Source organism: Chiloscyllium plagiosum, chromosome 41 (assembly GCF_004010195.1).
Source record: "Chiloscyllium plagiosum isolate BGI_BamShark_2017 chromosome 41, ASM401019v2, whole genome shotgun sequence".
In the NCBI taxonomy this organism is placed as follows: domain Eukaryota; kingdom Metazoa; phylum Chordata; class Chondrichthyes; order Orectolobiformes; family Hemiscylliidae; genus Chiloscyllium; species Chiloscyllium plagiosum.
In genome coordinates this window covers 8,635,852-8,649,809 of record NC_057750.1, presented here as the reverse complement: position 1 = coordinate 8,649,809, position 13,958 = coordinate 8,635,852, and the positions used below count along the sequence as shown (strand labels likewise).

At 43.5% G+C, this 13,958-nt stretch overlaps 1 protein-coding gene across 5 annotated transcripts in view; it reads right to left on the bottom strand.

Annotated features, from left to right (window-relative positions):
• Positions 1 to 13,958, bottom strand: part of LOC122542817 (neuronal PAS domain-containing protein 3-like) — a 433,604-nt gene that overhangs the window by 125,864 nt on the left and 293,782 nt on the right. For 4 of the 5 annotated variants that reach the window (XM_043680887.1, XM_043680884.1, XM_043680886.1 and 1 more), the window contains one exon: positions 6,755 to 6,844. The exons of the other annotated variant lie outside the window; for it this stretch is intronic. In XM_043680887.1, the coding sequence (XP_043536822.1) occupies positions 6,755 to 6,844 (90 nt within the window). The remainder of the gene's footprint in view (positions 1 to 6,754; positions 6,845 to 13,958) is intronic. 5 annotated transcript variants of the gene reach the window in all.

The following is a 13,958-nucleotide window of genomic DNA, read 5'->3' as shown; positions in this document are numbered from 1 at the left end:
ATGGATTTCACATGTGATTTTACACTTTACAATATTGTCAAGCTCCAAAGGTCTCAGCTGGAGTGCCACTGGGGACCACAGGTTGTTCAACTGTTCAGTGTCCCTCTTGAATGCTCCTCCATAAGCATTCAGTCAAAGCACTTCACAATCAACCCAAAATGGGACTGGGTACTGTCTGTGAATAGCCAAAAGCCATCTTTCCCCTCCAAAGGAATGTTAGCCTTTATTTAAAAGGGAATGGAGTATTAAAAACAGGAAAGTTTTGCAAAACTATACAAGGCATTGGTTATACCACAGCTGGAACACCATGAACAGTTCGAAATCTCTTATTTAAGGAAAGATATGCTGATACTGGAAGTAGTCCAGAGATGGTTCACTAAGCTGATCCCAGATATGGAGGAACTATCTTATGAAGGGAGGTTGTAGATTGGGCCTGTACTCTTAGAAGAATGAGAGATGATCTTATTAAAACATACAAAATTGTTAGAGGACTTAAGAGAGTAGATATGGAAAGATTAGTTTCCCATAGTGGTCTAGGACCAGAGGGCATAATCTCGGAATTAGCAATTGTACATTTAAGACAGAGATGCGAAGAAATTTCTTCTCTCAGAGGGTAGCGAATTGGTGGAAGTCTTTGTCACAGAGAATTGTCAGGGCTGGGTATATAAGTAAATTCAAGGTTCAGATAGAGAGTTTTTTTAATCAGTAGGGGAATAGAGGGTTATGAGGAAAAGGCAGAAAAGTAGAGTTGAGGATTATCAGATCAGCTATGATCTCAATGAATGGCGGAGCAGTGTCGATGGGCCGAATGGGTCTAGTTCTACTCCAACACCTTATGGTCTTAACTTTTTGAGTGCAATATGACTTCTTTAGTACAAAAATTGATTATCTGGGTCACTGTCACATTTCCACCATGGGAGCTTGCTGTGCACACACTGGCTGTCATGTTTCCTACATTACTTACTATTTAGTAGCTCCACTTCAAAAGTGCTCTGTTTCCTGTGAAGCCATTTGGGAAATTTTGAGGTCATGAAAGCTGCTACAGAAATGCAAGTCTTCTTTTCCTCCCCAGGTACCATTTTGACCCCTGGGCCATCACTTGGCCTGAACAACACAGAACACGAATCAAAGTCAAATGAGTATTTTGGCACCTTAGAGAGCACACATATGCACTGCCACAAGTTCCACTGCTGACTCTCCTTGCGCCTGAGATGCTCAGCCAATTCCTGCATTGAAATCAGTTTAGCTTTTTATACACTCATCAATTATGTCTAACATGTGTTAAGCAGCTCTCCTGTACAGCAGATAATTACAGGTATTAATTATTCATGCAGCAGCAATTGTGATTCAGTACTGATGCACAGCACATAATGGATTCCAGTCCAGGTGGAACAATTAAAAATAGAAAGAAGCAGACAGTCACACGGAGACAAGTGTCATGCAATTAACACATTAGAGGAGCCATAATGGTGAAAAGCATTGTTTTTTACCCCTGTTGGGTTTTACAGGTTGACGCACAACAGATGAAAAGGTGTACATCTGTATGAGTGCATGGTCTATGTGCCTGCTTGTGTATGAATGCATGTCGATGTGTATATGCATGTGTATGCATATTTGTGTGCATGTGCACATGTACATGCGTGCATTTGTGTGCATGTGTATGATTACACATGTGTGCATGTGCTCATGCATCTGCGTGCATGTGTGGTGTATGTATTTGTATACCACTGTATATGTGCCTGTGTGTGCATGCATGTCTGCATGTGCATTTCTAATTTTGCGTGTGTGCACCCCGTTAGTGTGCATGTGTAGGCATGCATGTGCCGATGTTCATGTGCATGTTTCCATGTAGATGGGCGCACACATATCTGAATGCGAATGTGTGTGCATGCATACACCTGTGTCCATGTGCCTTTGTGCATGTGAGTTTGTGTTACCCATGGATATATTGTCCGCACATGTGTGTTTCCAAGGGCATTTGTGTACCAGTGGTATCGGAGAATCTTTCAGCTCAGGAGAACAAATGATCCAAAGTGGAATTGATCCAAAGTTAGCTCTCATAGACAGAGTAAGATCATTAGGGATAGAAGCAGCAGGAGGTCATTCAGCCTTTTGAGCTCACTCTACTATTCTACGAGATTGTGGCTGATCATCTATTTAAACAGCAGTTTCCTGCACCATCTGCAAAACTCCTTATCTTGTTAATTTGTAGAAAGCTATCAATCTCAGCCTTGAACAGACTCAATGACAAAGCCTCCTCAGCCTTCTGAAACAGGGAACTCCAAAGATGTACCACCCCCAAAATGAAGAAATTCTTCCTCATCTCAGTTCTAAATGAAGATGCCAATTAGTCACGCTTGCACTGCTCCTTTTACCATAGTGTTGGCTTAGGTTTATGGGAGTCGAGAGTGTGGTGCTGGTAAAGCACACCAGGTCAGGCAGCATCCAAGGTGCAGGAGAATCGACATTTTGGGCAAAAGCCATTCTTCAGGAATGAGGCATATGCACCAAGGGGGCGGAGAGATAAATGGGAGGTGGGTTGGGCTGGGGGGAAGGTAGCTGAGAGTGTGATAGGTGAATAGAGATGGAGATAATGGTGATAGGTCGGAGAGGAGGGTGGAGCAGATAGGCAGAAAGGAAGATGGACAGGTCAAGAGGGTGGTGTCGAGTTGGAAGGTTGAAACTGGGATAAGGTGGGGAGAGGGGAAATGAGGAAACTGGTGAAATCCACATTGATCCCGTGTGGTTGGAGGGTCCCAAGGCGGAAGATGAGGCATTCTTTCTCCAGGCGCCATGTGGTTAGGATTTGGCGATGGATGAGGCCCTTGACGGAGGGAGGAGGGGGAGTTGAAGTGTTCAGCCACTGGGCAGTGAGGTTGGTTGGTGAGGGTGACCCGGAGATGTTCTCTGAAGCGTTCTGCAAGTAGGTGTCCTTTCTACCCAATGTGGAGGAGATCGCATTGGGAGCAATAGTTACAGTAAATGACATGTGTAGAAGTGCGGGTAAATCTCTGATGGATGTGGAAGGCACCTTTGGGGCCCTGGACAGAGGTGAAAGGGAAGGTGTGGGCACAGGTTTTGCAATTTCTGCGGTGGCAGGGGAAGGTGCTGGGAAGGGAGGGTGGATTGGTTGGGGGCATGGACCTGACAAGGGAGTCGCGGATGGAATGGTCTTTACAGAATGCAGATAGGTGTGGGAGGGAAATATATCTCTGGTGGTAGAGTCCGTTTGAGGGATGCAGAAATAGCGGAGGATGATGCAATGTAAATGGAGGTTGGTGGGGTGGATGGTGAGGACCAGGGGGGGTTCTGTCTTTGTTGTGTTTGGAGGGGTGGGGTTCGAGGATGGAGATGCAGGGAATGGATTAGATGCGCTGCAGTGCATCATCGGCCACTTGGAATGGTAACGCACTTTGAAATTGAGAATAGTGATCTTCAATTCCCAGGAAACCATCTTGTAATTTATAGCTATGACCTGACTTTACCTGGACAAATGGACCACAGCATGATGGTGTCACATCAGCAAACCCACACCTCCTGACTGTCAACAGACTGAGATCTGGAGCTAAGTACATTAAACTCAGCAAGCGACCATCACTCACCTTCGGGGATCTGTATTCACTGACTCCTTGCCTGTCTTCTGTATCTCCAACTGCTCCCAGACTGAGGCACTTGGAGGCCCTCAACACTGACCATAACAGGCAAGCAGTTGGGATGCGAGACACATTTCTTACATGACAGCGAGCCATCTACGAGGCAGGTGGCGGGTTCAGGCCCTTCAGTGGCCATTATTTTACAATTAAGGGCCTTAATTGCTGATCTTTTGAGTAAGTCCCCCATGGCATCATGGATTACATAATGAACAATGGTCACACAAACCCGGGTTTCAAAACGTTGGGGAGTGATTTGATTGGAGATTTTTACAAGTGTTATTAAAGAGAAAGGACAGGGTAAATATAGAGACTGTTCCACTGGTTGAGCTGTCTGAGACGGAGAGACACAGTCAAAAACATAGAGCCATATCTTTCAGGAGTGAAATAAAAACAGAAATTGCTGGAAATGCTCAACAGGTCTAGCGAGAAAACAGAGTTAACGTTTTGGGTCCAGTGACCCTTCCTTGGACCTGTTGAGCTTTCCCAACAATTTCTATTTTTGTTTCTGATTTCAAGCAGCCACAGTTCTTTCGGAGTGAAGTTGGGAAACTGTTCGATACACGCTTAGAATTTTCCTCCGCAAACAGCAACTGGCGCTCAATCAATTGTGAACTACAAATCTAAATTGAATGATATTGTTAGCCAAAGGGATACGAGGCAAGGGCAAGTGTACGGAGTTAGGGTGCAGATGAGCCATGATCTTATGGAGAGTTGGAATAGATTTGAGGAGCTTTACTTTCTTATTCTTTCTTGGGATGTAGGCATTTATTTACTTGTTGCACATCCCTAATTATCCAGAATTGAGTGTCTTGCTCAGCTATTTCAGAGGGCAGTTAAGAATCAACCACGCTGCTTAGAGCCTGGAGTCACATGTAGGCTGGAGTCATGGGTAAGGATAGCAGATTCTCCTCCCAAAAGGGCTTTAGATGGGATTTCAAGACAACTGATGATAGTTGACATGATCACTGAGTCTAACTTCATGGTCTAGAACCTGTGTCACCAAAGCATTTGCAGAGCCTCCAAATGACTAATCTAGTGACATTTCCAGTAGGCCACCACCTCCTTAAAATACAAAGATAGAAATATTGAAATAAAACCAGAAAAACAAAGAAACATGAGCAGGATTAAAGAACTGAAAGTCCTAGTCTTGTTCCTATATTCCATGTTTCTATGGGTTGAGGGCAGTAGGACTTGTTAAGTAACTAATTAAATGAATAAGATCTTGGCCTGCTACCAGTGGGATTAACCCAACTCCAAGCGGGCCTGTCTCCAAGGAGCATGTTCACTGACTGGTCAAACTGAGCAGTAGAGAATTCCAAACATTCATCACCCTTTGAGTGAAGAAATTCCTCCTCATCTCAGTTCTCAATAGCCACCCTCTTTTTCTAATACTGTTCCCCAGGTTGCAGAGCCTCCTCCCTCCCCAGGCCAGGGGGAAACATAGAAACATAGAAAATAGGAGCACGGGTAGGCTGGTTGGCCTTTCAAGCCTGCTCCCCATTCAATATGATCATGGCTGATCATCCAATTCAATCCCCTGTTTCCACATTGTCCCCATACCCTTTGATTCTTCTAACCCTAAGACCTATATCGAACTCATACTTGAAAACATACAATGTTGGGAGTGGCACGGTAGCTCAGTGGTTAGCACTACTGCCTCACAGCACCAAGGTCCCAGGTTCAATTCCAGCCTTGGATTCGATTCCAGTTTGTGTGGAGTTTTGCACATTCTCCCCGTATCTGCGTGGGTTTCCTCCGGTGCTCCGGTTTCCTCCCACAATCCAAAGATGTGCAGGTCAGGTGAATTGGCCATGCTAAATTGCCCATAGTGTTAGGTGTATTAGTCAGAGGGAAGTGGGTCTGTGTCGGTTACTCTTTGGAGGGTCGGTGTGGACTGGTTGGACCGAAGGGCCTGTTTCTACACTGTAGGTAATCTAATCTTTTGGCCACAACCACTTCCTGTGGCAGAGACTTCCACAGGCTCCCCACTCCCTCGGTGAAAACATTTCTCCTTGTTCTTCATTTTAAATGGCCTACCGTGTATCCTTAGACTGTGGCCTCTGGTTTTGGACTCCGCAATCTTCAATAACCACCTCTTGCTCTGAAATGAACAGGTGTTGAAGCTGTAATATCTGACTGCCTCGTGTTTATCTTACCAGGGGCTCTCTTGTACTTGAGCTTCAGGTGAGGCTATGTGTCATCTGAATTTGCATCAGTGGCTTTGGGAGATAATCAAAGATGGGGCAGAGGTGCAAGGAATAACAACTTTTACAGATGCACCACAGAAAGCATACTTTCCAGGTGCCTGGTATGGCAGCACTCTGCCCAGGACCATAAGAAATAACAGAAAGTTTGGTGCCCGGCGCAAACTATCACAGAAGCCAACCTCTCATCCATGGACTCCATTTACACCTCTCATTGCTACGGAAAGACTGCCAACATCAACAACGACCCATCCCACCCACATAATGCTGGTCTACAAACACACGTGACAATAGGTTCAAGAAGAGCTTCTTCCTTGCTGTTATTAAACTGATGAATAACATTGATGTTGTTAACTTTGCCTTGCCTCGCACACATCCTGTGCAATGTAACCTGTATGTCTCACTCTGTCTGTGAGATCTGTATGTCCTTGCTTACAAAGCAAACAAAGCTTTTCACTGTACTTAGGTACACGTGACAATAAATCAAATCAATCAATCAATACTGCTGCATTGGGAACATTTGACGACTGCATTAAAACGTAGGGTTGCCAACTTTGATTAAACCTATTCCTGGAGGCGTCATTACATGACTTGGCCCTTCCTCCAGCTTCTAGCATGCAATGTCTTCTCAGACCAATCAGAAAGCAAAAAGATTCATTATCCAATTGGATGATGCTTGACAGTCAGTCAAACAACCTTCTTTTTCCCATTTTCAATTGTTTTTATAACTAGTAAAGAAAATTGTTCAAAGCAGATGACAATAAAATGAATATCCCTGTTATTATTTTTCTCCAGGGTTTTACATGGCAGTGTCTTCAGTCCCAGGTGACTCCAGGCCAATGTTGGAGAGTTGGCAACTCTACTAAGAAGGAATGAGACTAACAGTATTTCTCCTACCTGCGACAGTCCCAGGTAGATGGAGACAGTTTCAGAGATGTACAAAAATTTCCCTTCTCGATTTAGTGCAAAAATAAAACCATCCAAGGACTGCAGAAGAAAAGCAAGAAAAGAAATTAAAGTTAAACAGTTTGCTATTTTGAAATGCTTTTTGACCACTTAAGGATTACTCAGTTCACATCTGTTGACATGGAAAAGAAAGAAATGTTCACTAATATTCCACCATCACCCATCACATTCTCCAGAGCAACTTGGGATGTGTGATAAATGATGGCCAGCCAAAAATGCCCACATTCCATAAGTGAATTAAAAATAATCCGTTTACAAAAGGGTTACAAATTTCTGCCATCTTTTTGTGCCCAAACACACTTCCTAATTTCACTACTGAATGACTCAACTCTAATCTGTGCCCTCTTTCTTGGAACTCTGCCTCCGTCACACAGGAAATTTTTAACTCTTCATCACTGCTTTAGTCGTTCCTACAAAAATATCACAAATCTCCAGAATGTTTTTTTCTCATATTAATCAGTGATTAGATCACCCCTTAATCTTTCACAGTTAATGGAATAAAACATGAATTTTGTTTTGGAACCCTCTAGCAAAGAGATAATGGACTGAATGGCCACTTTATATGTTATAAATTTTCAAGAACATCATACATTCAATAAATGTCACATTGATAAATTCAATACTGCATAGTCTTTTGAATACAATATTAAAACACAGATCCTGTGTAGCATTTTGAAGAAGAGCAGAGGCGTTCTACCACTGTCCAGGGTCAATTAATTATCCTTTAATCAAGATCAGGAATCGGCAGCATAAGGGAATATTCTGCACTGCCTGGATGAAACAGCACCAACAACACTCCAGAAGCTCAACGCCATCCAGGACCAAGCAGTCCGCTGATTGACTCCCCATCTATCATTTTCAACACTCACTCCCTTCCCTGGCAATGCACAGTTCCAGAGTTCCTCATACTTCCATGTGCCCATCATTAATATCTTGGTTCCAATGGTTCTCTCTCACATTATTGAATTCCCTCACCTTGACCTAAAAAATGGCCATCAATAGAAAAAACTGCAGGTAGAACTTGCATTTATAACGTGCCTTTTCTCAAACTCAATATGTCTCGAAGTACTCTACAACCAATAAAGTACTGTTATTGTTGTAATGTAGGAAATATAGCAACCAATTTACAAAGTACTGAACGCCCAAAAGCAAAACACTGCGGATGTTGGAGATCTGAAATAAAAATAGAAAGGGCTGGAGAGATTCAGCAGGTCTGGCAGCAGGTGTGGAGAGAGGAACAATGTTACTGTTTCAAGTCCACTATGGTCTTTCCTCAGAACTCTGTTTTGCCAGCACTTCCTCTTTTTAATATTTGTGACTGTGATATTATTTGAAGGATAAATACTGGTGAGGACACCTGAAAATGCAAGCGAGGCCTCGGTTTAAAGTTTGTTGTAAAAGGCAGCACCACCAAGAGTGTAGCACTCCCTCAGCATGGAATGGGTGCACCAACTGGGGGATTTTTTGGTCAACATTCTGGAATTGGATTGATCCAATACAATTCTGACCCACAGGCAAGACTGCTAACCACTGAACCACAGCCGACATCCAACAAAGAGTGGCCAAACATGGGTGTTGGCAAAAAAAAATGCAGAAAACACACACTAGAAGTGACTAAGTAATCAGCACATGATAGTTTGAGATAATTGCTGATTGGTCAATAGGTTCAAGTGGATTCCAAGAGTTACAGATTCAAGAAAAATCCCCTTTCCCAAAGAAGGGGGTGAAACTCTCTGCCACAGATGAATAGCATAAATGCATTTAAGGGGGAGCTACATATGAGCAAGGACGAAATTGAAGGATATGAGCAAGAAAGAAATTGAAGATTCTGTGACTTCAATGAGGGAGTGATGCTCCGTTAGAGGTGCTGTTTTACCCAGATAAAACATTAAACGGAAGCCCCGTCTGCCTTTCAGGTGAATGTAAAAGACCAGGGAAGTTCTCCTTACGTCCTGGCCAACAGTGCTAAAACAGGGTATTATCACATGGCCGTTTTTGAAGCTTGCTGTGCACAAATTTGCAGCTGCATTTGTTGCATTACAGGAGTGACAATACTTCAATAAAGTGTTTCTTTTTGGAATGCTGGTGATGAGGGAAGTTGCTATGCAAATGCAAGTCCTTCTTTGTTTCACTGTTATTGTGTGAGACAAAGAGGGATGGGAGAAAGCTCGCCCAGAGCATGAACACAGGCCAACATTGGGCCGAATGGTCTGTTCTGTGCTGCAGAGATGATGTCATTAAAAAAAGGGACAGTTCAAGGAAGAACTAAAATGGCAATTTAAAGCATGGAGCAAGGCTCCAAAGAAAGCCAGCCCCAGCATTCACCCACTTCCATCACATGTTCTGTGCAAGCTAATTTTGCAAAACAAGCTTCCTTATTTTCAGAGAAGAAGCTTTTACTGCACTGTGCTGCATTGGGAGTATTGGAAATGTCAAATCTGGGATGGTGTCAGTTTGCAGCTTTAATAAAGAGAGATGATTAAATAGCAGAATCGGTTTTAACGGCTGCCCTGCTTCTCAATGAGAAGAAGTAAAATGGACTTATTGCCCTGTTCATGCTGTGCTCTGTTTTCAAAGATGTAGAGAATATCATAGATAACCCCATCACAGATTTTACGTCAGTGGCAGAGGTAGTGAATTTTTATCCTTTATTCTTTCATGGTAAGTGAGCAACGCTGCCAAGGCCACCATTCATCACCCATTCCCAATTGCCCTTGAACTGAGTGACTTGCCAACGTTGCTTCAGAGGGCGGTTAAGAGTCAACCATATTGCTGAGAGTCTGGAGTCATATGTAGACTGGACTAGGTCAGGAAGGGCATTAATAAACCAGATGAATTTTTAAACCAATTTTTTTAATCATCAGAATGTTACCATCCCTGAGATCTATTTACTAATTTTTTTACAAAATTACTCATGTAGTGCTTTCAAATGTCTTCATCTAGCTACCTCTGTAACCCCCTCCAATTCACTAATTCTTTAAGATCTCTACATCCCTCCAATTCTGACCTTCTGGAACATTCCCTAGGATTTTAATCGCTCCACTTTTGAGAGCCATGTCTTCAGCATCCTGAGTCCGAAGCCATGGAATTACTTGTCCCACCAACTCTCCTTCCTCTTCTTTAAGCTTCTTCTTGAAACCAATCTCTTTGACCATCTGTCCTTATATGGCATCTCTCTAGTACATTGAAATGTGTGTTAACACTTTCTATAAATGCAAATCGTGCATCAAGTTATCTTTTTGCTAATGTCACAAGCACTGCCTCTCACACTTCAGACATCACAGTTTAGGATTTTGTTTTCACTGCACTTGGGACATGGGCATCGCTGGTGAGGCTAGGATTTAATGTCCTTTCCTAGGTGCCCTGGAGAAGGTGGTGCTGAACTGTCTTCTTGAGCAACTGCAGTCCATGTGGTGTAAGGACACCTACAGTACTGTTAGGAAGGAGTTCCAGAATTTTGACCTTGTGACACTTAAGGAATGGTGATATATTTCCAAATGAAGATGGTGAATGGCTCAGAGGGAACTAACAGAAAATGTTAGTTCCCATTCATCTGCTTCCCTTGTCTTTAAGGGCTAGTGCTGGAAATGTGTTGCTGGAAAAGCGCAGCAGGTCAGGCAGCATCCAGGGAACAGGAGAATCGACGTTTCGGGCATAAGCCCTTCTTCAGGAAGGGCTAGTGCTCACATGACTGGTAGAGGCTGCTGAAGTTCCATATCCGCCACAGATTCACCTGCACCTCCACCCACATCATCTACTGCATCCGCTGCAGCCGGTGTGGCCTCCTCTATATTGGGGAAACAGGCATAGTTAGGTCAGGATCACGGTAAAGCAGACTGGGATCACATTTAATTAGGTCAGGATCACAGTGAACCAGACTGGGATCACGGATAGTTAGTCTCCTCCGACCTATCACCCTCACCTTGACCTCTTTCCACCTATCACATTTCCCACGCCCCTCCTCCAAGTCCCTCCTCCCTACCTTTTATCTTCTCCTGCTGAACACTCTCTGCTCATTCCTGAAGAAGGGCCTGTGTCCGAAACGTCGAATCTCCTGTTCCCTGGATGCTGCCTGACCTGCTGTGCTGTTCCAGCAATAAAGTTTCAACTCTCAACCCAAGACTTCGACCTCTCCACCTTCTGATGCTGCCTGGCTTTTTGTGTTCTTCTAACCTCCTGTTTGTCTATTCTACATTGAAAGGACCTCTCTTTTACTTACTGTGCACTGCAACTTGCCTCTTGGTGGATCTCCAACTCTGACAGCCAACCAATTGCCTTCATAATCAATGGTGAATAAGTATCTGGGTCAATGGAGACATACCCTCTTGGAAGTTGTAAGTGATAACTGCTTGAACATCACTATGAAGGTCCTACCTTCTCAACTTTGTCCCTTGGTTGAGGCATGGTGACCCTCATATTAAACTCACCACCACCTGTCTCTAATGAGAGAGCAGCCACATGGTTCTCTGGGACTATGGCGAATGAACTCCTATTAACTCGCCCCTCCACCATCTGGCCTTCCTTCCCAGACACTGTTACAACCCATATCATGTCCCTGAAAGGAATAGGATAGTGGCTTGGTGGGATTCAGCCAAAGAAACAGGCATGGGCCAAGTGAGGATACTGCTTTTTAGCAGCCCAACCTGTTAGCTGTACTGCTGTTGAGTTCTACTTTAAACCTCTTGGTAAGATTCCAACCTATTTTAGCACCTTCAGATAAAGTCCCCAATCCGCGCTCTCAGCTGGAATCATTTGCTAATCGAAGGAAGTTATAACATTTGTTACTGTGAAAATGGGCCCTCTCTCATTTTGTGGCCCCCTCTGAGGGCAGCTCCCTGACTGGACGATAGGATTAGTACACGCTATCAAATCTCAATCAGCCCCTGGCTCTCTTTGCCCTCTCAAAGGGTTAGAACAATAATCAAAAATCAAATCACTCCATTTATCAATCTTACCCACAAATGGCCTGCATAGATGCTACCATTGGCCTCATACCTCTTGGGTGGCAGGTCAGCCCATTGACACTGGCAGGACATAGATAATCTTCCGTAGCACCTTACTTTGTCTCTATATTTAGCGTTAGCTGTCTCTGTTGGTTTACTGCATAGAGCTAATTGATCTAAAGCTCTTGCACATTCCTCGAGGTTAGAAGTTGGCAAACTTTGTGATTAACCTTTGTGCATTCACTTACCTTGGCTCTCAACTCTAGAACTCCCCCTTAAAAATAATTAGGAAAATTAATCAAATTAATCATTTATTGTAAGTGGAGAGATTATGCTTCAGGTATACAGGGCTGGCGAGATCACATCTGCATCCTATTTCTTATGCAGTTCATGGTCTAGCCTCTCTGTCTGTGATCTGTCGCAGAATTCCAGGAAAGCTAGCACTGTGAATTTGAGGAATTAAACTTCATCCTTCCACCTGGCAATTTACACATTCATCACTTAGTTCCACAATTTTACATCATTACCCCTGCCTCCATTTTGCTGTATGTGTTTTTGCTTTCTCTATTGTGAACTGGGATTACAAATACGAGCAGGAATAGGCTATTCGGCCCCTCAAGACTGTCGCACCATTCAAGATCATGGTGGATCTGCCCCAATCCTCAAATTCTCTTTTGTATCAGCTCCTCTTTGCCCTCAACTCCACAGTATTTCAAAAATCTACCTATTTCCTCTTTAAATATTTTCAATTATCTAGCCTCCACCATTCGCTGGAGTGGAGAATTCCATACATTCTGGGAGAAGGAAAGAGGAATTTCAGTTATGAATACAGATTATGAATCTAGGAATGCTCTCCATGGAGAAGAGAAGGCAAAGTGAAGATTTGATCGTGAAGTTCAACATCATGAGGTGTCTGGAGGGGGAGAAAATGTTCCCATTCATGAAAGGATCAAGAATGAGAGGTCACAGATTTAAAGTAATTAGTAAAAGCAGCAAAAACGTGATGAGGAGAAAATGTTTTCATTTCAGTGAGTGGTTCAGCATTTGAACCAAGCTGCCTGAGAGTGTCTTTGAGGCAGGTTGAAAAAGGAATTTGAGAGTTATGTGAAAAGGAAGAATATGCAGGGTTAAGAGTAGAAGATGAGAAAAAGCATGAAGGGAATTACACATTCAGAGAGCCAGTGTGGACACAAAGGGCTGAATGGCCTCCTTCTGCTCTGCAACAATTCTGTGACATTCTTACATCTTTCCCTACCCCTTTATGTTCTATTTAGATGATTGCTAAGTCACCATTCACACCTTGTCAAGACACAACATTTACTTCTTTATTCTACCCATTGTCAAGTTGTGACTGGACATAATTCTGTTTTCTCTCTCCATGGATGCTGCCTGATCTGAAGATTTCCAGCCATTTTCTGTTACCATTTCAGATTCCCAGCAATTGCAATACTGTATCTCACTTTTGTCTTAGTCTCCTATATCTGTCCTCAGCAGCAGTCTAGTGCTGTTGTTCTTTATTCTGAACAGGAGACAAGAGTGTGAAGGGAAAACAGATGCTGTGACTTTGCAGGAAGGCAAAGAGATAGCTCGTGAATTGAAAATCAGATAGTTTGTCTTCTTGTCGAAGCTTTAATGGGCAAGAAAGGGTGGCTAGCATTTCAGGGGCTGCATTAACCAATAGCTCAAGGTGTGTTGCACCGCATTCACCGAAGGGAAAAAATCAATACTGCTGTCACCGATCGTAAGAAGCCTGACCTTTAGCTGAAATCAGGGATGGACCAGAACAGCTTCAGCGCCTAGCAAAGCAGCCAAACTAGAGGTCAGAATTGTCGATTACATATTCCTTCCATGGGCGAGTTACTGCATGCACCAAGCGCATTTCATCAGCCCTATCTCACCTACCCCCATCCCCATCCCACCACAACACCTCACCTGCCTCCTCCCGATCCTCTTAATTACGCCACTTGTATTTACATGAATGCATGTTAGGACATGAGGGCACCAAGCTCAATTTTGCAAATTCACACCAGGCTTGGAAATATAACAGAGAGGAAGACGATATGCGACAGGTACTCATTTGACTCCAGAGTATGAACTGATAACAGTTTAACAGATAAAAATCGGAAAGAGGTATACAATTTAAAAATTATTACATTTGAATGGGGTAGGGGGAAATGTCAGGGAACAGGGGG